Source organism: Suncus etruscus, chromosome 17 (genome assembly GCF_024139225.1).
Source record: "Suncus etruscus isolate mSunEtr1 chromosome 17, mSunEtr1.pri.cur, whole genome shotgun sequence".
NCBI classification, from domain to species: Eukaryota; Metazoa; Chordata; class Mammalia; order Eulipotyphla; family Soricidae; genus Suncus; species Suncus etruscus.
In genome coordinates, this window is record NC_064864.1 from 48346 (window position 1) to 76015 (window position 27670).

General features: G+C 43.1%; 1 protein-coding gene and 1 pseudogene across 1 annotated transcript in view; both read right to left on the reverse strand.

Annotated features, from left to right (window-relative positions):
• The window catches only part of LOC125994994 (histone-lysine N-methyltransferase PRDM9-like), a 60924-nt gene that overhangs the window by 16452 nt on the left and 16802 nt on the right, over window positions 1-27670 (reverse strand). The window contains exon 3 of the mRNA XM_049764547.1: window positions 1785-1865. Coding sequence (XP_049620504.1) covers window positions 1785-1865 — 81 coding nt within the window. The remainder of the gene's footprint in view (window positions 1-1784; window positions 1866-27670) is intronic.
• On the reverse strand, window positions 4030-4922 carry LOC126033537 (PRELI domain-containing protein 1, mitochondrial-like; annotated as a pseudogene).

The following is a 27670-nucleotide window of genomic DNA, read 5'->3' on the forward strand; positions in this document are numbered from 1 at the left end:
CAACACAATAAAAAATAAGTACAAATGCCAAGTCTGCAAGCAGCTTAAATCCCCGGTGCTGAGGATCTAACTGATACCCCAGCATCACTGGAAGACAGTTACAAGCCCTGGATCTTGAATAGCCTCTGTGAAACAGTGAAAACAACCAGTGTGGCATGGATGTAGAGAGAAAGAAACTCTCACTGCTGGTGAGAATGCTGTCTATTCAGGCCTTTCTGAAAAATATTATGGCTTTGGCTCAAGAAAGTGGAAATTGAGCCTCTATGTAATTCAGTAGTACCACTCCTAGGGATAGACCCTAGGAACACAAAAACACAAAACAAAAATGTCCTCCACAATGTTCACCGCAGCACTATTTATAGTAGCCAGAATCAGGAAACAACCCAGGAATTCAACAACAGATCCGTGGCTAAAGAAACTGTGGTATACCTACACAATGGAACACTATGCAGCTATTAGAAAAAATGAAGTCATAAAATTTTCTTATACAAGGATGGACATTAAGATTTAAAAAAAAATTTTCCCCAGCAGCACTCAGGGGCTACTCCTGGCTCTATGCTCAGAAATTGTCCCTGGCAGGCTCGGGGGACCATATGAGATGCTGGGATTCGAACCACTGTCCTTCTGCATGCAAGGCACACACCCTACTGCTGTGCTATCTGGACATAGAGATTATTATCATATTATGAATCAGAGGAAGAGGGATAGACATGAAATAGTCAAGCTCATCTGTGGGATATAAGAAAAATAAAACAGGGTACAGTAATATTATCCATAGACAATAGACAGAATTGTGAGGACAAGCCCATGATATGAATCTTGCAACGAGTGGTGAGCACAGAGTAGTACTAGCATGACAATGATTGTGAGAAAAACAAATGTCTGTCTTAGACAGAAGTAGGGTATTGTGGGGGAGGTACATGGGGGACACTGGGCCAAAAAAGTTGCACTGGTGAAGGGCAGTTTATGACTAAAACTCAACAATGAATATTTCAATAAACATGGTGCTTAAATAAGTTTATAAAAAAAAAGAATTAGTTGAATGAAACCTGGTTGAAGCAGCAACACAGGTGGAGCAAATACATGTTGTTTTCAGGTACTAAATAAGCTGACATGAAAAGGTAGGACAGGTTGGGAGCACCACAGTGAGGAACTTGGCAAAATTTATATTAGCTTTGTGCTGGGCTTGCTCATAAATGGTTTAAAATACAGACAAAAATATTTTTCCGAGTGGGAACAAAAGAAAGCACAGCAGGGGGTATTTGCCTCGAGGCTGACTAGAGTTCAATTCCCATCACCCCATAATGTCCTCCAAGCCCACCAGGAGTAATTCCTGAAGCACAGGGCCAAGATTAACCCCAACTATTATCACTGAGGAAACCTCAAAATAAAAAATAATAACCTCCCTTGGGGATATCAAAAATCTCATAATGGTGAAATTCCATAAGGGTGAAGGTTAGAGTAAAGGAAAAAGACAGAGGGGCCTGAGAAGGGCACCCCAACATGAGGTTGTGCAACCAGACTGAGCACAAACAGGGCATGAAGGAATTTCAGGATCTGATCTAAACACCCACAGACATGGAACCAGAAAGAGCAAAGACAAGACAGCAGAGCTGCAGTTTATTCTGGAATTCAGCATCAAGGGAATTGAAAGGGAGCAAGAGGTCATGCACCAATGATATGGGAGTCCCAAGGCCCAAACCCATAGTCCCCATCTCACACAGGCCCATGACAATCCACACCCAAACCACACCCTGAGCCCAGGAGGCTCTTCTCACACTCACCGGCAAACAGGCTTCGTGGTAGTCTCCCCAGGGCTCCTCCTTCCAACCAGGAGATTAGCGCAGGCTTTACCCCAAAATACCCTGCCACAGAAGGACAATCCTGCATTAGACAATGAAGGGGAAAACAGTCCATGCATGAGTCTGGATCCCTAGTGACAACGGCCAAATCATAGAACAAATGAAGAACAGAATCGTTGCTGTCCATATATATGTTAGTTATCGCAGAGATGAGAATAGGCTACAATAAAAGAGTTTAACTGAGGGGGATAGATAATACAGAGAAGGGATGGGGAGCAATAGATCAGTTCTGGCTTTGTACATGGCCAATCTTCATTTGACCTTAGCTCCCCCAGTACTGCCCTGAGTCCTTCAGGAAGTGAGCAAAGAGTGAAAAGCCAGGAGCAAAACCAAGAACCATCCAAGCCCAAGAGGCTGGGGGCCGGAGTGGTGTAGGGCGTAAGGCATCTGTCTTGCATGCGCTAGCCTAGACCATGATTCGATCCCCCAGTGTCCCATATGGTCCCCCAAGCCAGGGGCAATTTCTGAGCATATAGCCAGGAGTAAACCCTGAGCATCACCAGGTGTGTCCCCTCCCCCCCCCCAAAAAAAGGAGGCTGGAGGTTGCTGGTACTAATCTCACCACCATCCTGTGCCATTTCAGGATTTCTGGTCTGTGCCTGAGTGGAGACAGGGACCCTCCAGTCCCTCTCATCCTCCCATCAACCCTTCTTTTCCCAAACTACATAGTGCATTTTCTTAAGGGCATTTCAATTTATATCATAGATTTCCAGACTGACAGGACCTAGCACTTCTTTTTCCTGAAAAATATACACCACAAAACTCAGTTGAACAAATGAATGAATTAGTTTGCAATATTTTTTTTATCATACTCAGATAACCTGGCTAGTTTAGGAAAATAACCTCTATAGCATATATACCTCTAGCCACTTTTTATGCAATCTATTCAATAGATCACTTTCTTAAACATCCTGCAACTACAGCATTCCAACCCACCAAGTACAAAGAACAATGAGCAAAATAAGAAAGACACCTACTCTTGGGATTTGGAGAGAAATACTGGCCAATTTCCAAATCCACCAAAATACCCGAGTCTTATAGATGAGGACCTAAAAATAACACTTAATATTTCAGCAACAAAAATCAAGGAGTCACTAGTTGGTGAACATAAGATATCTATAGATGAACAATTCAAAGAACTCTTTCAGAAGATTGTTGGGTCACTGATTCTACCCTAATCAATAATTGTACTCTACCCTATGGTATGATCTGGTGATAGTATATTGGATTATACCTTACTTGGTACTCTTCTCCCCCGGTAGGGTGGGACATAACGCTTGTCAATAAAAGCAGGGGTCTGCGGAAGGCAGGGGCTCATTCTTTCTTCTTCCACTGAGCTGCATTCATTTTAGGAGCAGAATGCTTGGGTGGTTTGAATTCCTTGCTTGAGCACTGGATTTCCTGAACCCATTCTTGTACCTCTTCACTGTGTATTTCCTCCGGATCTCTACAACTGGACTGTTCCCCCTGTCCTAACTGGACAGGGGAATGGGAATAGCCTTTCTTGTCTGGGAGTTAGATGGGAGTCAAACTTCAACCAATCTCTTAGAGAACGTGACTCATCAACTGGTGCTCAAACAGACTGCAACCCAAACCCTCAGCAGGAAGTGAAATGCTTTCTCCCTTGGAAATTTTAAAATGGCCTATGTGGTTAACTGCATGGATTAAGCCACCTTGTTTCAAACAGATTAGTTTGGCGTTGTGTACAGTTTTCACTTTAGGTTGGCTGTGGTCCACATGGCAAACAGAAGTTTATAATTGCATAATTGGCTCTTCTGTACTGTCCATATCCTTGATCATTTTTGGAATTTCAATATTGGCGAATATCATCTTGCTGAGCATGTTGATTTACTGGATATTAAGGGATAAAAGGATAAGAAATACCGAATCTCCAACCACTACAGAAAATAAGGGCCTTTATCCTATGCATACACAGGCCCAAGTGCAAACAAGTAGAATATCTCCCACCACAAAAAATAAAAGTTGTTATTTTGCAAACTTACGGGGTCAAAACAGATTTAGAAACACACAGCCCTACTCCTATACTGATCACTAGTAAACGCCTGTACTAACTACACAGGTAGAACCTTGATTCTGTTGATATAACTGACAGGTATACCAGTGCTAAATTAGAGGATGAATCACCACAGAGCCCAATTCGGAGTAATTTTTCTTTTAATTTAACAGTATTTATTGAGAGCCTGTCATGTGCCAGGGATAGGGACATGATGGAGCAAGACCCCTGGCCTCCTGAGGCGCACAGTCTAGCAGGTCTGCCTGCCTCTGGAGGTGGGGATCAGTATTGGGCAGGGGGGCTGGCCTGTGCCACCCAGGACTCCCCCAGCCTGACCCACAGACAGGAGACAGGGCTGAAGTTGACTTTAATAACCAAATACATGGGACACTTTGGGCCACGGTACTACACCAGCTGCTGCTTCGTGGTTGCTTTGCTTGCCAAGTCCTTGGCTTTCTCTGTAGCTACCAGAGAAGGCTGTAGCCTTCTCCGTTGCCTTCTTGGCTGTCTCCACCAGGATCTTAGAAGGTGCCTCTCCTTGTAGCTTGGCCAAAATGTACTCAAAACCCTTCATGGTCTTCGTCATGTTACTTTTGAAGCAGGCGAGACCAAATTCCTAGACAGCTCTGGAAACCCCAAAGAGGCTGGAGGACACCCAGGCCTCACGGCAAATTTCTGTCCACCCACTGTTATCGGGGTTGACACAGTAAACACATTGTTCCTCCACCACTATTGGCCGGGCTTGGTTGATGTTCCAGATGAAGGTGGGCATGGTCTGGTCCTGTGGATCCACAATGGAATCCTCCAGGATGTACACTGAGTGAGCAATGTTGTAGGGAAACAGCCGCTGACCCAGAGTGGCATCCTATTGGTCTTGGTCAGGAGTCTCCGGGAGAGGAGTTTCTGATCTGGGTCACCTCCTGGTACACGATGTCTTCCTTCAACGCATGCTTGCTGTAGGGGTTCGGATAGTGCAGCCAGAAGGTGGTGAACAAATGGTCCCAGGAGCTGTAGAACACGTTGTGGCCTAGGAAATATTTCACCATCGTCCTGGTGGGGGCAGGCGGGCTCAGGGCTCATGCAGCATGAGGGGGGCGGAGCCCGGGAGGGAGGGAGGCAGCAAATGACGATGAGTAGTAATGAGTAGTAGCTCGGTGCTCACCCTGCCAGCTTAGCTGCTCAGTCAGCCCCAAGCCACACCACGAGGGCTGGCTTGACGCATGCCACTTCCGGAGCCAGGTCCAGCACTCTATTCAGAGTAATTTTCCTAAGACGGGCTCAGCCCCTTTACCTGGAGTAAATGTCTCATTATATGAACCCCTGGAGATGGAAGACATAGATCAGTTTAAAGTCATGTAAAGATTACAACCCTACATTACCATATTGCATGGAGTTACTAAAATTTTGGTGTCAAAAATCAGTTTGGGTTCTGCATGATTTAAAAAAAATAGTAAAAATGTGTTTAACTGTTGTGTATGTAAACATTTTCATGGGATTATTATGTTACTGATTCTACCCTGATCAGTGATTGTGCTCTACCCTAGGGTGTGACCTGGCATTCTGCTCCCACCTTCGGGTGGTACCTGATTCTCATGTATAAAAGCAAGGGTCTGTGGAAGGCAAGGGCTTTTTTTCTGGAACTGATTCTGGGGCTTTTGGCTTCAGCCATTTCTACTGAATAAAGCGGATATTTTCAGAAGCCTGACTGCCTGTTAGCTTTATACCCACCACATTCACCTCAGAACCGCTGGTTGAACAGGGTGGCAGACGCTTGCTCCGAGCTGGAGGGAGAAAGACCTCATCCTCCATCTCTCCATCAGTCAGCCCCATCAAAGGCTGACTTGCAACATTTAACTTCATCTCAGTGGGTTCAATGGGACATGTTTTACACAGGAGTTAAAGCCAAGAACTTTAGCCCAGAAGGAACTAAAAAAAGGGTGGCAGGGGTGACCCTATCTTATGAACTAATGATGGCTGAAAATCAATATTCAAATGTTCAAGTTCAAGCTGCTTTACCAAAGGAAATTTTGGATATAGTTAAGGAAATTGCATTATCCTCATGGGAAAAGATTGATTCATGAGAATATATTCAGGGAATTTTCTTAAAATTACACAAGGCAATCCTGAACCATATGTAGTTTGTGGGGAAGGCTCCAGAATGCACTTAAATTGCAAGTGAGAAAATTTCTTGAAAATAATTTGGCCTACCACAATGCAAGTAGAGCTTGCAAATCAGTATCATTGCCTCTGATTGATAAAGCTGATATGAACGATTTTCTCGTAACATGTCAGAATGTGCAAGTTAATATAACTCAACCCCCATCTCACACAAACCCTGTACAAACTTTTACAGTAACTAAGGGCATTATAGTTTCTCCCAGATGGAACAAACACATTCAGGAAACCAGGTTTTTGCCCAAAATGTGGTAAAGGGCATCACTGGGCACGTCACTGGACACAAGACTGACAGTCCAAACACCACATTGATAACAACCTGGGGAGAAGTTTGAACACAAAACCCCCAGGAGGCAGAGTAACTTATTTCCATTGTGGGAAGCCTGGGCATTTCAAAAGAAATCGCCAACTCCTTTTAAATTCAGTTCCCCAGGGAAATGTGTATCAGGGCTTGCCTCGGCCCCCTCAAAATCAGGGGCAAAACCCATCGAACATAATGCTCCCCAGCCCAGCCCAAGAAAATTCTTCATTGTAAATAATCTAAATTTCACAACCGAAGGAAGCAGCAATCTGGACACAATATGTCCAGAAGACATTACTATCTACCCAGGACAATGTCTTCATATGTTGAGAACAGGTAATGTGGGCCCAACACCCCAAATGCAATCGTTTTGATTTTTGGCAGGAGCAGCCTCAGTCGCAAGGGAATCTCAGTCATTAATGGTGTCATTGATTCAGACTCAATGGAAGAAGTAATTGTGACTATTAGCGTACTGGTTACTTGGACTTCTAAGAAAGGTGAAGGAATAGCTCAGCTCGTGATGGTTCCAAATGTCAAGACAACGAAATCAGGTAAGAAAAGAATTGGAGGTTTTGGAAGCACCAATCTGGGTGCCATTAATAACTCATTGTGGCTATGGTTGCGAAAATGAGGGATGAACATCCAATGCTTTAATTACAAGGGCAGATGTTTGAAGGACTTTTGACTAACCTATTATGTGAGTGTGAGTGTGTGTGCAGTGGCGACCTCTATATTTAATGTTTGTCATATTATATGTAATGTCTATTCATATTATATTTAGCCTTTCCTTCTTGTATAAACCATCTCTTTTTCCTGAGAAGAAGATGATACCACTGCTGCCACAGTGGTATTGCTGGTATCTATGGAACCGGTCCAGTATAAGTTTGTAGGAGCTATATAAATCAACCCAGCTGAACTTGCTGCAGATCACACACTGCATGGAAAGCAGGACTCGGCAGCACCATTAGCATGTAAACTGCTCATGATCCTCTTCATGGTTCATTCTACATGAAGGTCTCCTGATCAATGTAATCATTCTGTCTGCTGCTGCTATGGAAGTTACTCGAGTTCTTGAACTGTAAATCATCTGCTGGTGGTCAATTTCTACTACTTCAGTTCACCAGACTATTGTTCACAACTGGTTTCAGTTAAAGAAATCTTCTGATCTAGGACATTTCCTGATCTATGAATGCTGTGAGTCATTTTCCAGACTCCACAAGACTGCATTGTAGACTGCATTTGGGACCCAGAATTTAGCTACTCTCCTTAGATTATCTCACAAGACTTAGGGGATATGTACAACTTCCTTGTATACTTCTTAAGTGTATCTCTTTAATATGCATCTGCTCTATGGTATATCATCTTTCCCTTTTTATTTTGATATGCTAGTAGAAATTCTTAGAAAAGAGTAGAAAAGGTACCCTTGAAGTCTTTTTGTGCTTTTGATAGAGCCAGGATAAGATCTGTTGGTTAACAGTATCCTATGGCACCGTTTCTTTTGCATAGGCGCATTAAAATGGGTAAAACATTAGATACTAAGAGGAGTTATTATCCATTAGGGATGAAAACTCAATTATTTCCTACAGGGGGCATTGCACTCTGAATATTTTCCTTGGTGATTTGACTTGAACATCATTTATTCCTGAACCTTGGGATCAGCATGGTTCTCTGCACCTACTCTAGGAATCAACTAGCTACCAGTACAAGACCCTGGATCAACACCAACTAGCCACATTCTGGTCTTTCCTCTCTATACCTATAAAAGTTCTGGAAATCAGAGTCTATCCCACCCTGAAGAGGGTTGGGACAGACCCCCTTTAAACAGGACATTCCTACAGAGGACAAGAGGCTCAAGATCACCTTATAGTTCAAACTGCATTTGAGGAAAAAATTTTCTTAAAACTCATAGATGAGTCAGACCATTCTGCATCTCTCTCTCTCTCTCTCTCTCTCTCTCTCTCTCTCTCTCTCTCTCTCTCTGTGTGTGTGACTTATTTCACTCAGCATAATAGATTCCGTGTATATCCATGTATAGGAAAATTTCATGACTTCATCCCTCCTGACAGCTGCATAATATTCCATTGTGTTTATGTACTACAGTTTCTTTAGCCATTCATCTGTTGAAGGGCATCTTGGTTGTTTCCAGAGTCTTGCTATGATAAATAGTGCTGCAATGAATATAGGTGTAAGGAAGGGGTTTTTGTATTGTATTTTTCTGTTTCTAGGGTATATTCCTAGGGGTGGTCTAGCTGGATTGTATGGGAGCTCGATTTCCAATTTTTGAAGGAATCTCCATATTGCTTTCCATAAAGGTTGAACTAGACGGCATACCCACCAGCAGTAGATAAGAGTTCCTTTCTCTCCACATCCCCGCCAACACTGTTTATTCTCATTCTTTGTGATGTGTGCCATTCTCTGGAGTGTGAGGTGGTACCTCATAGTTGTTTTGATTTGCATCTCACTGATGATTAGTGATATGGAGCATTTTTTCATGTGTCTTTTGGCCATTTGTATTTCTTCTTTGTCAAAGTGTCTGTCCATTACTTCTCCCCATTTTTGATGGGATTAGACTTTTTTTCTTGTAAATTTCTTCTATATTTTGGAGATTAGCCCCTTATCTGATGGGTATTGGGTGAATAGTTTCTCCCACTCAGTGGGTGGCTCTTGTATCCTGGGCGCTATTTCCTTTGAGGTGCAGAAGCTTCTCAGCTTAATATATTCCCATCTGTTAATCTCTGCTTTCACTTGCTTGGAGTGTGCAGTTTCCTCCTTGAAGATGCCTGTAGTCTCAATGTCCTGGAGTGTTTTGCCTATGTGTTGTTCTATATATCTTATGGTTTTGGGTCTGATATCGAGGTCTTTAATCCATTTGGATTTTACCTTCGTACATGATGTTAGCTGGGGGTCTAAGTTCAATTTTTTGCAAGTGGCTAGCCAGTTGTGCCAACACCACTTGTTGAAGAGGCTTTCTTTGCTCCATTTAGGATTTCTTGCTCCTTTATCAAAAATTAGGTGATTGTATGTCTCGGGAACATTCTCTGAGTATTCCAGCCTATTCCACTGATCTGAGGGACTGTCCTTATTCCAATACCATGCTGTTTTGATAACTATTGCTTTGTAGTAAAGTTTAAAGTTGAGGAAAGTAATTCCTCCCATATTCTTTTTCCCCAATGATTGCTTTAGCTATTCTAAGGTGTTAATTGTTCCAAACGAATTTCAAAAGTGCCTGATCCACTTCTTTGAAGAATGTCATGGGTATCTTTAGAGGGATCGCATTAAATCTGTATAATGCCTTGGGGAGTATTGCCATTTTGATTATGTTAATCCTGCCAATCCATGAGCAGGGTATGTTTCCATTTCTGTGTGTCCTCTCTTATTTCTTGGAGCAGAATTTTATAGTTTTCTTTGTGTAGGTCCTTCACATTTTTAGTCAAGTTGATTCCAAGATATTTGAGTTTGTGTGGCACTATTGTGAATGGGGTTGTTTTCTTAATGTCCATTCCTTCCTTATTACTATTGATGTATAGAAAGGCCATTGATTTTTGTGTGTTAATTTTGTAGCCTGCCACCTTGCTATATGAGTCTATTGTTTCTAGAAGCTTTTTTGGTAGAGTCTTTAGGGTTTTCTGAGTATCATGTCATCTGCAAACAGTGAGAGCTTGACGTCTTCCTTTCCTATCTGGATTCCCTTAATATCTTTTTCTTGCCTAATCGCTATAGCAAGTGCTTCCAGTGCTATGTTGAATAGGAGTGGTGAGAGAGGACAGCCTTGTCTTGTGCCAGAATTTAGAAGAAAGGCTTTTAGTTTTTCTCCATTGAGGATAATATTTGCCACTGGCTTGTGGTAGATGGCCTTAAGTATATTGAGAAAGGTTCCTTCCATTCCCATCTTGCTGAGAGTTTTGATCAAGAATGGGTGTTGGACCTTATCAAATGCTTTCTCTGCATCTATTTTAATGTGGTTTTTATTTTTCTTGTTGTTGATGTTGTGTATTATGTTGATAGATTTACGGATGTTAAACCATCCTTGCATTCCTGGGATGAAACCTACTTGATCAGAGAGGATGATCTTCTTAATGAGGCATTGAATCCTATTTGCCAGGATTTTGTTGAGGATCTTTGCATCTGTATTTATCAGCGATACTGGTCTGTAATTTTCTTTTTTTGTAGCATCTCTGTCTGATTTAGGTATCAAGGTGATGTTGGCTTCATAAAAGCTATTTGGAAGTGTTTCCGTTTGTTCAATTTCATGAAAGAGTCTTGCCAGGATTGGTAGTAGTTCCTCTTGGAAAGTTTGAAAGAATTCATTAGTGAATCCATCTGGGCCTGGGCTTTTGTTTTTGGGCAGACATTTGATTACCGTTTTAATTTCATCAATAGTGATGGGGGTGTTTAGATATGCTATATCCTCTTCCTTCAACCATGGAAGATTATAAGAGTCCAAGAATTTATCCATTTCTTCCAGGTTCTCATTTTTAGTGCCGTAGAGTTTCTCAATGTACTTTCTGATTACCCTTTGATTCTCTGTCATATCAGTAGTAATCTCTCCTTTTTCATTCCTAATACGAGTTATCAAGTTTCTCTCTCTCTTTCTTTGTTAGTTTTGCCAGTGGTCTATCAATCTTGTTTCTTTTTTCAAAGAACCAACTTCTGCTTTCGTTGATCTTTCTGATTGTTTTTTGGGGTTCCACTTCATTGATTTCTGCTCTCAGCTTTGTTATTTCCTTCTGTCTACCTATTTTTGGGTCCTTTTGTTGAGCACTTTCTAGTTCTATTAGCTGTGTTATTAAGCTACTCATGTAAGCTCCTTCTTCCTTCCTGATGTGTGCTTGCAAAGCTATAAATTTTCCTCTCAGTACTCCTTTTGCTGTGTCCCATAAGTTCTGATAGTTTGTGTCTTTATTGTCATTTGTTTCCATGAACCTTTTGATTTCCTCCTTGATTTCATCTCGGACCCACTGGTTATTCAGTATGAGGCTGTTTAACTTCCAGGTGTTAAAGTTTTTCTTCTGTGTCCCTTTGGAATTCACAAATAATTTCAGAGCCTTGTGGTCAGCGAAGGTAGTCTGCAAAATTTCTATCCTCTTGATATTATGGAGGTATGTTTTATGTGCCAGCATGTAGTCTATCCTGGAGAATGTCCCATGTACATTGGAGAAGAATGTGTATCCAGGTTTCTGGGGATGGAGTGTCCTATATATATATCCACTAGGCCTCTTTCTTCCATTTCTCTTTTCAGGTCTAGTATATTCTTGTTGGGTTTCAGTCTGGTTGACCTATCCAGTGTTGACAAAGCCGTGTTGAGGTCCCAAACAATTATTGTGTTGTTATTGATATTATTTTTCAGATTTGTCAACATTTGTATTAAATATTTTGCTGGCCCCTCATTCGGTGCATATATGTTTAAGAAAGTTATTTCTTCCTGCTCTACATACCCCTTGATTAATATAAAATGTCCATCTTTGTCCCTTACAACCTTCCTGAGTATAAAGTTTGCATTATCTGATATTAGTATGGCCACTCCAGTTTTTTTATGGGTGTTGTTTGCTTGGATAATTTTTCTCCAGCCTTTTATTTTGAGTCTATGTTTGTTCTGACTATTCAGGTGTGTTTCTTGTAGGCAGCAGAAGGTTGGATTGAGTTTTTTGATCCATTTAGCCACTCTGTGTCTCTTAACTGATGCATTTAATCCATTGACATTAAGAGAAAGAATTGTCCTGGGATTTAATGCCATCTTTATATCGAAATTTGGTGTGTCTTTTGGTTAGTCTTGTCTTAAATTAGGTCTTTCAGTTTTTTTCTTAAGACTGGTTTTGAGTCTGTAAATTTTCTGAGCTGTTTTTTTGTCTGTGAAACCATGTATTCTCCGTCAAACCGGAAAGTGAATTTTGCTGGGTACAGTATTCTAGGTGAAGCATTCATTTCATTCAGTCTTGTCACAATATCCCACCACTGCTTTCTGGCTTTGAGTGTTTCTGGTGACAGGTCTGCTGTAAATCTCAAGGATGCTGCTCCCTTGAATGTAATTTCCCTTTTTGATCTTGCTATTGTCAGAATTCTGTCTCTATCTTTGGGATTCGCCATTGTAACTAGGATGTGTCTTGGGGTATTTTTTCTGGGGTCTCTCTTGGTTGGTACTCTTCGAGCATGCAGGATTTGATCACATATATATTTTTATATTTTTTTATTTTTTCCTTTTTTTTAATTTAAACACCTTGATTACATACATGATTGTGTTTGGGTTTCAGTCATATAAAGGACACCACCCATCACCAGTGTAACATTCCCGCCACCAATGTCCCAAATCTCCCTCCATCCCACCCCACCCCCAACTGTACTCCAGACAGGCTTTCCAGTTCCCTCATTCATTCACTTGATTATGGTAGTTCTCTGTGTAGTCATTTCTATAGCTGTACTCACCACTCTTTGTGGTGAGCTTCATGGAGTGAGCTGGTGTTCCAGCCCTCCTCTCATTGTCTCTGAGGATTGTTACATATATGACTTATTTTTCTTAAAGCTAATAGATGAGTGAGACTATTCTGCATCTCTCTCTCTCTCCTTCTGACTTATTTCACTCAACATTATAGATTCCATGTACATCCATGTATAGGAAAATTTCATGACTTCATCTCTCCTGATGGCTGCATAATATTCCATTGTGTATAAGTACCACAGTTTCTTTAGCCATTCGTCTGTTAAAGGGCATCTTGGTTGTTTCAAGAGCCTGGTTATTGTGAATAGTGCTGCAATAAATATAGGTGTGAGGAAGGGGTTTTTGTATTGTATTCTTGTGTTCTTAGGGTATATCCCTAGGAGTGGAATAGCTGGGTCGAATGCGAGCTCAATTTCCAGATTTTGAAGGAACCTCCATATCGCTTTCCATAGAGGCTGTACTAGGCAGCATTCCCACCAGCAGTGGATAAGAGTTCCTTTCTCTCCACATCCCCGTCAGCACTGATTGTTCTCATTCTTTGTGATGTGCACCAATCTCTGTGGTGTGAGGTGGTATCTCATCCTTGTTTTGATTTGCATCTCCCTGATGATTAGTGACGAGGAGCATTTTTTCATGTGCCTTTTGGCCATTTGTATTTCTTTTTTATCAAAGTGTCCGTTCATTTCTTCTCCCCATTTTTTGATGAGATTAGATGTTTTTTTCTTGTAAAGTTCTGTCAGTGCCCTGTATATTTTGGATATTAGCCCCTTATCTGAAGGGTGTTGGGTGAATAGTTTCTCCCACTCAGTGGGTGACTCTTGTATCCTGGGCACTATTTCTTTTGAGGTGCAGAAGCTTCTCAGTTTAATGTATTCCCATCTGTTAATCTCTGCTTCCACTTGTTTGGAAAGTGCAGTTTCCTCCTTGAAGATGCCCTTAGTCTCAATGTCATGGAGTGTTTTACCAACGTGCTGTTCTATATACCTTATGGTATCCGGTCTGATATCAAGGTCTTTAATCCATTTGGATTTTACCTTCATACATGATGTTAACTGGGGGTCTATGTTCGCTTTTTTGCAAGTCGCTAACCAGTTCTGCCAGCACCACTTGTTGAAGAGATTTTCCCTGCTCCACTTAGGATTTCTTGCTCCTTTGTCAAAAATTAGGTTAATTGTATGTCTGGGGAATGTTCTCTGAGAACTCAAGCCTATTCCACTGATCTGAGGGTCTGTCTTCATTCCAATACCATGCTGTTTTTGATAACTATTGCTTTTTAGTATAGTTTAAAGTTGGGGAAAGTAATGCCTCCCATTTTCCTTTTCCCTAGGAGTGCTTTAGCTATTCGAGGGTGTTTATTGTTCCAGATGAACTTCATAAGTGTTTGATCCACTTCTTTGAAGAATGTCATGGGTATTTTTAAAGGGATCGCATGAAATCTGTATAATGCTTTGGGGAGTATTGCCATTTTAATGATGTTAATCTGCCAAACCATGAGCAGGGTAAGTGTTTCCATTTTCGTGTGTCCTCTCTTATTTCTTGGAGCAGGGCTTTATAGTTTTCTTTGTATAGGTCCTTCACGTCTTTGGTCAAGTTGACTCCAAGATATTTGAGTTTGTGTGGCACTATTGTGAATGGGATTGCCTTCCTGACTTCCATCTCTTCCCTATCATTATTGATGTATAAAAAGGCCATTGATTTCTGTAGGTTGATTTTGTAGCCTGCCACCTTGCTATATGAATCTATTGCTTCTAGAAGCTTTTTGGTAGAGTCTTTAGGGTTTTCTAAGTAGAGTATCATGTCATCTGCAAACAATGAGAGCTTGACTTCTTCCTTTCCTATCTGGATTCCCTTGATATCTTTTTCTTGCCTGATCGCTATAGCAAGAACTTCCAGTACTATGTTGAAGAGGTGTGGTGAGAGAGGACAGCCTTGTCTTGTACCAGAATTTAGAGGAAAGGCTTTTAGTTTTTCTCCACTGAGGATAATATTTGCCATTGGCTTGTGGTAGATGGCTTCAACTAGATTGAGAAAGGTTCCTTCCATTCCCATCTTGCTGAGAGTTTTGATCAAGAATGGGTGTTGGACCTTATTAAATGCTTTCTCTGCATCTATTGATATGATCATGTGATTTATATTTTTCTTGTTGTTGATGTTGTGTACAATGTTAATAGATTTACGGATGTTAAACCATCCTTGCATTCCTGGGATGAAACCTACTTGGTCGTAGTGTATGATCTTCTTGATGATGCATTGGATCCTATTTGCCAGGATTTTGTTGAAGATCTTTGCATCAGCATTCATCAGGGATATTGGTCTGTAATTTTCTTTTTTGGCAGCATCTCTGTCTGGTTTTGGTATCAAGGTGATGTTGGCTTCATAAAAGCTATTTGGGAGTGTTTCTGTTTTATCAACTTCATGGAAGAGCTTGGCTAGGATTGGTAGTAGCTCTTCTTGAAAAATTTGAAAAAATTCATTAGGAAAACCATCTGGGCCTGGGCTTTTCTTTTTGGGCAGATGTTTGATTACAGTTTCAATTTCCTCAGTAGTGATGGGGGTGTTTAGATATGCTACATCCTCCTTACTTAAATGTGGAAGGTTATAAGTGTCCAAGAATTTTTCCATTTCTTCTAGGTTCTCATGTTTTGTAGCATAAAGTTTCTCAAAGTAGTCTCTAATTACCCTTTGGATCTCTGCAATATCTGTTATGATCTCCCCCTTTTCATTTCTAATACGGGTTATCAGATTTCTCTCTTTCTTTGTGAGTTTTGCCAATGGTCTATCAATCTTGTTTATTTTTTCAAAAAACCAGCTTCTGCTTTCGTTGATCTTTCGGACTGCTTTTTGGTTTTCCACTTCATTGAGTTCTGCTTTCAGCTTTGTTATTTCCTTCTCCTTATTTTTGGTTCCTTTTGTTGGTCATTTTCTAATTTTTTAAGCTGTGCCATTAAGTTATTCAGGTATGCTCCTTCTTCCTTCCTGATGTGTGCTTGTAGAGCTATAAATTTTCCTCTCAGGACCGCTTTTACTGTGTCCCATAGATTCTGGCAGTTTGTGTCTTCATTATCATTTGTTTCCAGGAAAGTTTTGATTTCCTTTTTGATTTCATCTCGAACCCACTGGTTGTTCAGTAGCAGGGTGTTTAATTTCCAATTGTTAAAGTTTTTCTTCTGTGTGGCTTTGTAGTTCACATCTAATTTCAGAGCCTTGTGGTCAGCAAAGGTAGCCTGCAAGATTTCTATCCTCTTGATTTTATGGAGGCATGTTTTATGTGTCAGCATGTAGTCTATTCTGGAGAATGACCCATGTACATTGGAAAAGAATGTGTATCCAGGTTTTTTGGGATGGAGTGTCCTGTATATATCTACTAGTCCTCTTTCTTCCATAACTCTTTTCAGGGCTAGTATGTTTTTGTTGGGTTTCAGCCTGGTTGACCTATCAAGTGTTGATAGGGCCGTGTTGAAGTCTCCCACAATGATTGTGTTATTATTGATTTCTTCTTTCAGATTTGTCAGTAATTGTATTAGATAATTTGCTGGTCTCTCATTGGGTGCATATATGTTTAATAGTCTGATTTCTTCCTGTTGCACATATCCCTTGATTAGTACATAGTGTCCATCTTTGTCCCTTACCACTTTTCTGAGTATAAAGTTGGTGTCATCAGATATTAATATGGCCACCCCAGCTTTTTTGAGGGTGTTGTTTGCTTGGATGATTTTCCTCCAGCCTTTGATTTTGAGTCTATGTTTGTTCTGACTATTCAGATGTGTTTCTTGTAGGCAGCAGAAGGTTGGATTCATCCTTTTGACCCATTTTGCCACTCTGTGTCTTTTAATTGGTGAATTTAGTCCACTGACATTGAGGGAGATGATTGTCATTGGATTTAATGTCATCTTTGTAGATAAGTTTGCTGTGTTTGTTGGTCTCTCTTGTCTTAGAGTAGACCTGTCAATTTTTTCTTTAAGGCTGGTTTATCATCTGTGAAGTTTCTGAGCTGTTGTTTATCCATGAAGCTGTGTATTCTTCCTCCAAACCTGAACGTGAGTCGGGCTAGGTGCAGTATTCTCGGTGAGGCATTCATTTCATTCAGTCTTGTCACAATATCCCACCACTGTCTTCTGGCCTTGAGAGTTTCTTGTGACATGTCTGCTATAAGTCTTAGGGATGCTCCTTTGAATGTAATTTCCCTTTTTGATATTGCTGCTTTCAGCATTCTATCTCTATCTATGGGATTTGTCATTGTAACGAGGATATGTCTTGGGGTGTTTTTCTTTGGGTCTCTTTTAGCTGGTATTCTTCGTGCATGCAGGATTTGATTGCATGTAGTCTTTAACTCTGGGAGTATCTCTTTGATGATGTCTTTGACAGTTAATTCTTCTTGGAGATCTCCTTCCTGGGTCTCTGGGACTCCAATGATTCTTATGTTGTTTCTGTTGAGTTTATCAAAGACTTCTATTTTCATCTGTTCGCATGCCTTGAGTAATTTTTCCATTGCCTGTTCGTTTGTCTTAAGGTTCTTTTCCAATTTCTTCTGTTGTGTTGAGTTTTTCTGCATCACATCTTCCAGTACTCCCGATTCTCTCCTCAGCTGCTGATATCCTGTTGGCGAGGCTATCCATTGAGGTTTTCAGTTGAGCAACTGTGTTTTTCAGATCTGTTATTTCAGTTTGGAGTTCTCTGATTTCTGTCTTTGTGTTCTCTTCAGATCGATCTATGCTCTTTTTGAGTACTACGAACATATTCCATATTTCTATTCTAAACTCCTTATCTGAAAGGTTAATCAGGTGGTTGGAATTTATTAGGTCATCCGAGCTTTCGTCTTCATTCTCTGTGGATGGTGTTTGCCTGCAAGGTTTCCCCATTGTCACGCTTGTAGTGTGTTTTTTCCTGCGTGTTGTGGTGGGGTTCATTGATTAGAAAGAGTGCGCGGTCACAAAGCGAAGTGAAGCGGCCGCGCTCTTCTGCTGCCTCTAATTGACAGTCCTCAGAGTGAACAAAGGCACAGCTGGGCAGAGCTATCCCGCAGCCCTAGAATGTACTCACTCAGCAGCTTCAAAATGCAGTGATCACATATATTCTTTAGCTCTGGAAATTTCTCTTTAATGATGTTCTTGACCATTGATTCTTCCTGGAAATTTTCTTCCTGGGTCTCTGGGACTCCAATGATTCTTACGTTGTTTCTGTTGAGCTTATCATAGACTTCTATTTTCATCTGTTCCCATTCTTTGACTATTTTTTCCATTGTCTGTTCATTCGCTTTAAGTTTTTTTTCCAATCTCTCCCGCTGTATGGAATTGTTATTTATCTCATCTTCCACAGCACCGAGTCTATTCTCAGCTTCTGATACCCTGTCCCAGAGCTTATCCATTTTGTCATTCACTTCGTTTACTGACTTTTTCAGGCCTGTTAGTTGACATGTTATTTCAATTTGGAGTTTTGTGATTTCTGTCTTCATATTTTCTTGGTTCTTATTAGTGTTCTGTTCAACTCGATCCATGGTTTCTTTGAGTTCGTTGAGCATCTTCCATATTGCTAGTCTGAAGTCCTTATCTTAGAGGTTGATTAGTTGTTGTTCATTATCTGGTCATCAGAATTGTCATCTTCATTCTCTATGTCTGATGCTGGCCTGCGTTGTTTCCCCATTGTCACACTTGTGGGTTTTTCTACGTGTTGTGGTGGTATTCATTGGCTAAATGATGCAGGCAGCCACACTCCTCTGGCTCCGCCCTTTCTGGATGAGTCGACCTGCCTCCAAGCGAGGGGAGTCATCTGTGGATGAAGCCTCACACAGGATCAAATCTTAGGCCCAAGCACGCAACAGAGAAGACAGTCCAGAGAGAAATGCTGGGCTTCAGTGATCCAGCACAGTTCTGAGTGTGATTTTTTTCTTGTTACGATGGTGTTCTTTTCTTAGAAAGAGCGCACGACCTAGTAGCGAAGCGGAGCGGCCGTGCTCTTCTGAAGCCTCTTTTCGGCCCACTCCCAAGAGGTTCACACAACAGGACAGTAGACAGACACACACAGGCAGCACTCACAATTTTTCACTCCTAACATTATTCTTAATGGTGAAAAACTGAAAGCATTTCCACTAGGGTCAGGCACTAGGCAAGGATGTCCTCTGCATCCACTCTTATTCATCATAGTATTAGAAGTCCAAATAAAAGCAATCAGACAAGAGAAGGAAATCAAAGAATCCAAATCAGAAAGGAGGAAATGAAACTATATTTGCAGATGACAAGATGATATAAACAGAAGAGCCTAAAGAGTTCACACAGTTCCAAGAAACAATAAACCAATACAGCAAAGTGACCAGCTACAAACTACATACACAAAAGACAGCTGCATTCCTTTATACAAATAATGACTCAGGGGAGAAAGAGATCAAAGAGTCTATCCTATTTAAAATACTGTCCAAAGGAGCCAGAGTGATAGCACAGTAGTAGGATATTTACCTTGCACACAACCGACCCTGGATGACCCAGGTTTGATACCCGCCATCCCATATGGTCCCCCAACCCTGCTAGGAGCAATTTCTAAAGGAAGAGCCAGGAGTTACCCCTGAGCTTCGCTAGGTATGGCCCAAAACAAACAAAAAAATGTCCAAAACTGTAAGATGACACCCAACTATTAGCCCAAATCAAAGGTGTTCCCCCACCTTCCTCTTTCCCATAAATCTGTTTTGAAATGTAGATCCCACCTAGATTACTCTCCACCTTCCCTCTCCTGGTGTACTGGGAATTGGCTTAATGAAATAAAGAAGAGTTCTGGCTTTTGGCTCTGGCAGAAACCACGGGAGAGATCATGAGCAGCCACTAACTCCATTACTCTCTCCTAACTAGCTTGGGTTTTTTATTTCTTCACCTGCTTCTTCAGACCTGTCTGCATGGGGAGCAAGTAGAATTATGGTACATGGGGTGATTTCACAACACTGGAAATTTTATTTTACACCTGGCCTCCAAACAGAGACCCAGGACCCAGGGACCTGAGAGACAACAGGATGGTGCCTTGACCCTCCGGTGAATAATCACTATGACGGCCTCCTTGAATTGGACTGAGTGCACAGTTCCCATCACCGGAACATCAGTAGACATTGCCCCTGTTCTGAATGTATTAGAGACCCTTTCAGGCAGAAGCAGGCAGTGAAGGGAAGAGTTAAAGACTCTGAGCAGCATCCCAGAGACTGAGACCCTACCACTGAAAGGGTTAAGAGAAACTGTAGCTAAAGTCATAAATGAATTATTCTCCTGCTCCACCTGGTATCCTAGAGAACCTGTTTCCCTCACTCTTGCATTCATCCTCGGAATGGGGGTAACAGCTGGCATTGGAATGGGTACTGCTGCTCTAGTGCAGGCTGACATGGGACTGGTCCAGTTAAAGGCTGCTGTAAAAGAAGATCTAAAAGCTTAAGAGTTCACTATTTGTCAACTTCAAGACTCGCTTACCTCTCTGTCAGAAGTGGTGCTCCAGAATAGACGAGGGCTGGACATGGTGTTCATGAAAGAGAATGGCCTATGTGCTGCCCTTAAAGAGAAATGCTGCTTCTACACTGACCATTCTGGGATAGTTAAAGATTCCATGGCACAATTAAGAAAGAGACTGGGGGCTCGGAGAGATAGCACAGCGGTGTTTGCCTTGCAAGCAGCCAATCCAGGACCTAAGGTGGTTGGTTCGAATCCCGGTGTCCCATAAGGTCCCCCGTGCCTGCCAGGAGCTATTTCTGAGCAGATAGCCAGGAGTAACCCCTGAGCACCGCCGGGTGTGGCCCAAAAACAAAAAAAAAAAAAAGAAAAAAGAAAAAAAAGAAAGAGACTGGATGAGCACTACAAAGCTGGTTTCAGAACTGGTTTGACAAGTCACCCTGGTTAACTACACTGCTATGGACCCTAGCTGGTCCCATAATCTTATTCCTTATTTTGCTAATAGTAGGGCCCTGCATAATTAACAAGCTCGTAGAATTTGTACAACAAAGAATAAGTGCAGTGAAACTGTTGGTCCCAAAACAACAGTACCAGATGGTTCCTGAGGTCGAGCATATGTTCTAGGATTAGAACTTTCCTAAAACCAAAAGGGGGAATGAAAGGGGGAATGTGACTAAAGTCATAAATGAATTATTCTCCTGACCAAGCAAAACTGCCCACCCCCCCCCTCCCCATCTGCTTTCTAGGATTCACCGCCCCAGGCACCTCTAGGACTCCTGCAGTTTAGTGACAAAAGTAATCCACTTCCATTCCTAGGACCCCCCCCCCCCCCGCCCCCGGTGCTAAAGGCACTGTCCAGCCACTTTGAGACCCCTGACAGCTGGGCCAATAAAACAATTACTGGTACCAGCATCAGTGACGTTTCAAAGAAAAGATATAGTCACATCTCTAGAATGACAAGCAGGTGCCAGGAAAAGGGACTGTATGGGGTAAATTAGAATTTATGTTTATCACCTTTTGTGCAACTGATAAGATGTAATGGAATGATCTGAAAAGTATAAAACCCTGCTCTCCCCTAAACTCGGGGTTGGAGATGTTCCATTTTGGTCTCCGACCCAGGCTAGCTTGAATCAAAGCCTTGCTGTCTTGGACCACTGCCTCTGCCTCTTTGTCGTGCAGCACCTCGGGGTTTGGGGTCTCGGGGGGCCCAACACCACCTTCCTTCTACCAAAGTGTTTTGTGTGAGGACCTTGACCCACCCAACATATCGAGGTCACTGATGGTGGAAATCAAAGAAAAAGTTTCATTTGAGGAAGACATTAATAATAGCATGGAGATGAGTGGGTCCACCACCCAGATTCCAGCTCAGGAATCGACAGCTTTTCCATCCCAGATGACCTCAGCAGCCTACTACAGAAGATGGAGGATCCAAGCCCAGCAGAAGACCTTACTGGGGAGAATCTGCTTTCAGAACCTCTGCAACATTCTTATAGGTTAATTTCTTGATCCTATTTGCATCGGTCATTATATTGCTGATTAAACTGTGTGTTCTATCTGTAGATTCTAATAGCTTCTATTTTGTTCTATGGCCCGTGCAAACAGAAAAATTTACATTCAACTTTAGTGGTTTAATATCAGTTTGCATAGTTCCAAAGAAATGCAAAATGTTACATTTTTAAAAGTTTTCAGCTACCCTAGTGAATGTTTGCTAATTGCTGTGATGTTTGTGCATATTATTTAGTAATTTATTCACAAATTATGTCTGCAAAAATGTTCTAATGTCTTTGTCCACAGAAGTCTGTGCAAAAGGAACTTTGACACTATACTCTTATAACATTATACTCTTATATAACATTATAACATTATACTCTTATTTAGCAAACTTATTTTTAAACTATATATCTGCAGAAATGTTCTTGTGATTTTGTTTAGAGATGTATATGAGAAGAAACTCAAATGTTTTAGGCTTGTATTACAGTGTAAGAATGTTTAAGAATTTTCAAATGAAGTGTATCTGTAGAAAGGTACTAATGTTTATGTTTAGAAAGTCTATGAAATAAAATTTTGTGATATGCATAAGACAAACAATGGAAAAAGTGGATTGTTTGAGAATATGTATGCACAATCTGACCTATGATGCTTTTATAGCCAACTTTTACTATGCCTATTGCAAAATACTCATTTTTTATAACTACTGATGTAGAGTTCCTTCCTCTGGTGGAGAAAGACAGAACAAAACTTACAGCTTTCCTTTTTGTTGTGTTCTAAACAGGAAGGGTGGAATTAAAATGTGACACACAGCTATTAACCCAAAACAAAGGCATTCCCCAATCTTCCTCTTTCCCTCAAATCTCTTCTTTGAAATATACATCCCACCTGGATTACTCTCAACCTTCCCCCTCTTGGTATATAGGGAATTGGTTTAATAAAAGAAAATGGAGTTCTGGCTTAGTTCTGTCAGAGACCAAGAGGGAGAAGCCATTACTCTTGCCGGACTAGCTTGGGTTCTTTCTTTGCCGCTACTCTGCTTAAGACCTCTCCAATGAGAGTTAGATATATATGCAAGGGGTGATCTCACAATTTGTGGATTTTATTTTACAATCAATTATCATTAGGAAAATCCAAATCAAGAAAACAATAAGACATCATCTTACACCAGAGAAGATAGTATATATTAAAAAATATTGGGAACAATCTCTACGGACGGGGATGTGGTCAGAAGGAAATCTCCAAGCCTGGTGGGACTACTGCCTGGTCCAACCCTATGGAAAACTGTATGGAGGGTTCTCAATACCCTCAAAATTGAGCTGCCATATGACCAGACAAACCTTCTTTTGGGTATGTATCTCCCGTACAGAAAGACATTCATCCAAAAGGATGTCTTAAAAAGGAGAGGTTAGACAGATATTATGGAAATTAGGGCATGTGACATGATCAGAGTTGACAATGATTCAATCCCAGGAACCATAGAGCTTCCACCAAGCCCCACCAGAAGGAATTTCTGGGTGCATATTTGAGCAAAAGCCACTGGACTGCCTGAATTGTCTAAATACAAAAACAAAAAAAGTCGAATTGTCTGTGGCCCAAGAAAGGACACAATGTATTGGGTAACATGCTCTGCATGCAGGAACATCAGACTTGATATCAGCCCAAAATAATGTCCCAATAAGCACTGGGGAGACCCCAGGATCTGCTATCGAGTGGAACTTTTGAAATCATGAGAAGAAATTAATTCACTTATAAGTTTTGCAGTCTCATTAAGATTGAAACAATAGCATAAAGGAGAGCACGTGACCAAAAACAAGACAACCCAGGGATGATCACTGGTAACCAAGATGATGCTGAAACCTGTCAGGAGTGATCCTTGAATCTGAGTCCAGTGGCTAAGATCACATAGTTCATGAAATCATATCACTTTTGGCCAAACCCACAGTAATCAGGGTTGACTTCTGGGTCTGTGCTCAGGACACAGAGGACACCTGTCAGGCTTAAAGGAGCATATGCAGAGCTGGGGATCAAATCCACTTTGGCCCAGATATGGTAAACCCTATGAACAATGTATATCACTAGCCGCTGAAAAGACATTTACAAATATAAAGTTGGATTCATCTAAGAAATAAAATCAGAGGCTGAGGGTCAGAACAGTAGGGAAGCAAGAACAGAGATATATAGCAAAGCAGTAGGGCATTTTCCTTGCAGGAGGCCAAGCCAGGACAGACCTAGGTTCAATTCCTGGTATCCCATATGGTCCCCCAAACCTACCAGAAGCAATTTCTGAGCACTGAGCCAGGGAAACACCTGAGCACTGCCAGGTGTGGTACAAAAACAAAATAAAAAAAAAACAGTACCGAAGGGCTTAACCTTGGGCTCAGCAGAATCATGTCCCTGGTTGAGCCCATATCCATACAGATCCAGGCACCTCCTTTCTTTTTTTTTTTTTTTTTTTTTATATATATATATATATATATTTTTTTTTGGTTTTTGGGTCACACCCGGCAGTGCTCAGGGGTTATTCCTGGCTCCAGGCTCAGAAATTGCTCCTGGCAGGCACGGGGGACCATATGGGATGCTGGGATTCAAACCGATGACCTCCTGCATGAAAGGCAACCGCTTTACCTCCATGCTATCTCTCCGGCCCCAGGCACCTCCTTTCACCCTAGGTTGTAGCCCACAGCAGCTATCTAGGGCCAGGGCAGCTCTCACCTACTGCTTGCAGGTGCTCGTAGGTCTCCAGCATCACATCCCTGTAGAGAGTCCTCTGAGAGATGTCCAGGCACGGCCACTCCTCCGGGGAGAAGCTCACGGCCACATCAGGGAAGGTCACCAAGCCCTAAGCACACAAAAGAGGTGGTCTTAGGGGGGAGATAGGATCCCTTTGGGTCCTAGAGGGACTGAGTACCTCTCCAGTCAGAGGAGAAAGTTTCCAGACATCATGCTAGAAAGCCTCATCAGTGAACATGATATGCCGATAGTATTCAAGAAGGTCCTTGAAGGTGCTGCTAAATACTAGGGCCAATTGGTGCATTAGATTCATGGAGCACTGGTGGGTGAAACCAAGACTACAGAGCCAAAAGGACCTGAAACAGCAACTCTGGATGTGGCACAAAATGCAAAACACACACTAGCCCCTCCTGCTGCCAGAGCCCATCTCTGCCCAGGATACCAGCAGCGGGAAGGTATATTCAGGGTCCACTGAATGAATCAAACCTTTGATTGGGGATATCAACACTCATGGTTTACTCTCAAACAAATCCCTCCTGGGGATTTTGACCTCAAAATGACCCAACTCAGGCCGAAGTGATAGCACAAAGGTAGGAAATTTGCCTTGCATGCAGCCAACACCAGACGGACCCTGGTTCAAATCCCAGCATCCTATATGGTAACTCGAGCCTGCCAGTAGCGATTTCTGAGAGCAGAGCAAAGAGTAACCCCTAAATGCCACCGTGTATGACCCACCCCACTCCCCAAAGGAAAGAAAATGAGCCAATTCCCAGCAACTATGGCTTCCAGAAAGATCCTTTGCTCCTGTTTCCCAATTAGAACCACAAGCCATGGGACCACAGACAAGGAGGCTCTGGAAATGCACCTGGTTTACTGAGGAGAAATGCGGCTGCAGGGAGGAGCCTGACTCTGCAGAGTGAAGAACAAAATGTCCTGGGTTTGAGCAACAGTGGCAGGGAGGGTGCAAAATGGACCAACATGGGATCAATCCCAGGCACAGGCTAGTGTCCCATTTGTAGCCTGGAGCAAACACTGTGTAGAGTCAAGGAAAAGCCTGAGCACCACCAATGTGGCACAAAATACAGGACAAAACAGAAAAGCAGACACAGTACAGCACAAAGCACCTAAAACTAAAACCAAACGAAGCCCACAGGAAAACACACATGCAGGTAAGGTCCTGGCTGTGTTCTTCCAGTTAAGGCAGAAAATTCTTCACCAGGAGCCCAGAGATAAGGACCCAGGCATCAGCCTGGCATCTAAGAGCAGCAGAAAAATACTAAAGAACCCTGTGCTGGATCATCAAGACAATTTGGTGGGTGCTTTCCTCAGATGGGGCTGTCTCAGGCTGAATCCTTGATACCTCATAGGGTCCCAGCCCCAGAAGGTATGATTCCAGAGTGCAGAGCCAGAAGAATTTACTTTCAGCCGTGGTGTCATAAATCAGAAGTTAATCAAAGAGCCTTACTCCAGGTGAGGGAGGAATGTCATTTGATGGCAGACATTCTGGGATCAAGGTCTCCTTCGCCAACATCCAGGTTTAAATTACCAGGAGCTCAACCCTGGAACCTGGCATCCAATATAGTCTCAGACTGGCAGGAGAAACCCAAGAACAGTGAGTCAGGAAGGTCTGAGCAACACCTTCCACAGCCCCAAAATAAACACAAGACAGCAAAAAGGAACAAAAGTGGCCTCAAACTGCATAGACCAGCCCCAGCCACATCCAGCCCTAGATTTCTTCCTAAAACATCTATGAGTCCCCCAGGTCCTGGAGGGCTTGCACTCCTTTCCTTTACCCTGCCCTGCTCAGAGCCCACACTGCCCCCTTACCTGGGAATAGGACTTCAGATGGTGAGACCCCATCTTCTCCAGCCTGGACTATTCCTGAAGAGCAGCAACAAGGTCCACGGCCCAAAGTCCTGGAGAAAAGTCACAGCCCTGAGCCACAAAGATGAGCACAGCCCCTGCCAGCTGCTTCCCGCTGGGTCTTGCCGGATTCTAAGCAGATCTGCACATAGGAGCCAAGCATCCAACCTGCTCCTTGGAAAGCGCCCAAGTAGCGTGTTGTCCAGCGAAATCCACCTCATATCCACAGCCGCTTACTGGGGACCGTGGTGGGACCCGCGTCTGCGCTGGGAGCTTCTGGAATAAAATCTACTTTTAACCACCAACAGATCTTTGGGGGAGGGACAGCAGGACAGAGGGGAGGGGTCTGCCCTGCAGGCGGCTGAGCCCAGTGGCATCCCGGGGATGGACCTCTGGGGCCCAGACCTTGCGGGGTGTGGCCCAACACTCCTTTGCAAGAGGAACTGTTTGGCATAAAATTCCAAACGTGCCCAAAGCCTGTGGCCACCCGCTCTCAGAAAGGGGAGCGGGGTTGGGGGTGCCCTGCAAGTTGGAGGATCAGAAGTGCATTCTCCGAAGGCACACTCGCACGCCCGGGCCGCGGTCCAAGTGCTCAGCGCGGAGTTGGGGCTTCCCCGGGCCCCGCGGGAGTGAGCGCCGAGCGCAGAGCCCGGCGAAGACCCAGAGCCCGCCGGCGGCCCCGGAGACGAGCCCCGGAAAGCCCCGGGCCCCGGGCCGGGTCCGCGCGAGAGCACCAGGGGAGAGGGACGCCCCGCCGCTCGCTCACCGGCCGGGACCCGCGCGCGCGCGACGGACGGACGGACGGGCGGGCGGGCGCGGGGAGAAACTCGTCCTTCCAGAGCCTCCTGCAGTCGCGGGACGCCCGCGAGGCGGCGGACGGGCTTCCAGCTTCCAGCTTCCTGCTTCCGCGGCGGGGTTTGCGTGACGTCACAGGCGGCCCCAGGCTTCTTCCAGGGCTCCCGGAAGGTCAGTCTTCCTCCTGTGGAAGGCCCAAGAGTCTCCCCGGCCAGAGCCTAGCAAGGTGTTCCTTTCCACGCCTAGCTGCGGCAGAAACCTGTGGCGTGAAGAGAGATGCGGGCGGGAAAACAAGTGCCGCGAACTGCTGCTGCTAAGGCGCTTTGCACGTGATGCTTTGAGGGCAGGATGTGCGGACCGCCCAGGATGACCCACCCACGACCCACTGGAAGCTTGCGTCACTTCTGTAGCAGCTGCTGCAGTGTACAACTTCCCCTTTGGCTTGCCTCGAGGCTCTCTGATCTCTCTCCCTATAGCAGACTCAGAAGCCCTAGGGGAGCTAGCTACAAGGGATAAACCTGTTTTGCTGTTGCATTCTCCGGAGATTCGAGGTCTTTATTGGTAGCGGTGGGCTTCCTCGGACCCTATATA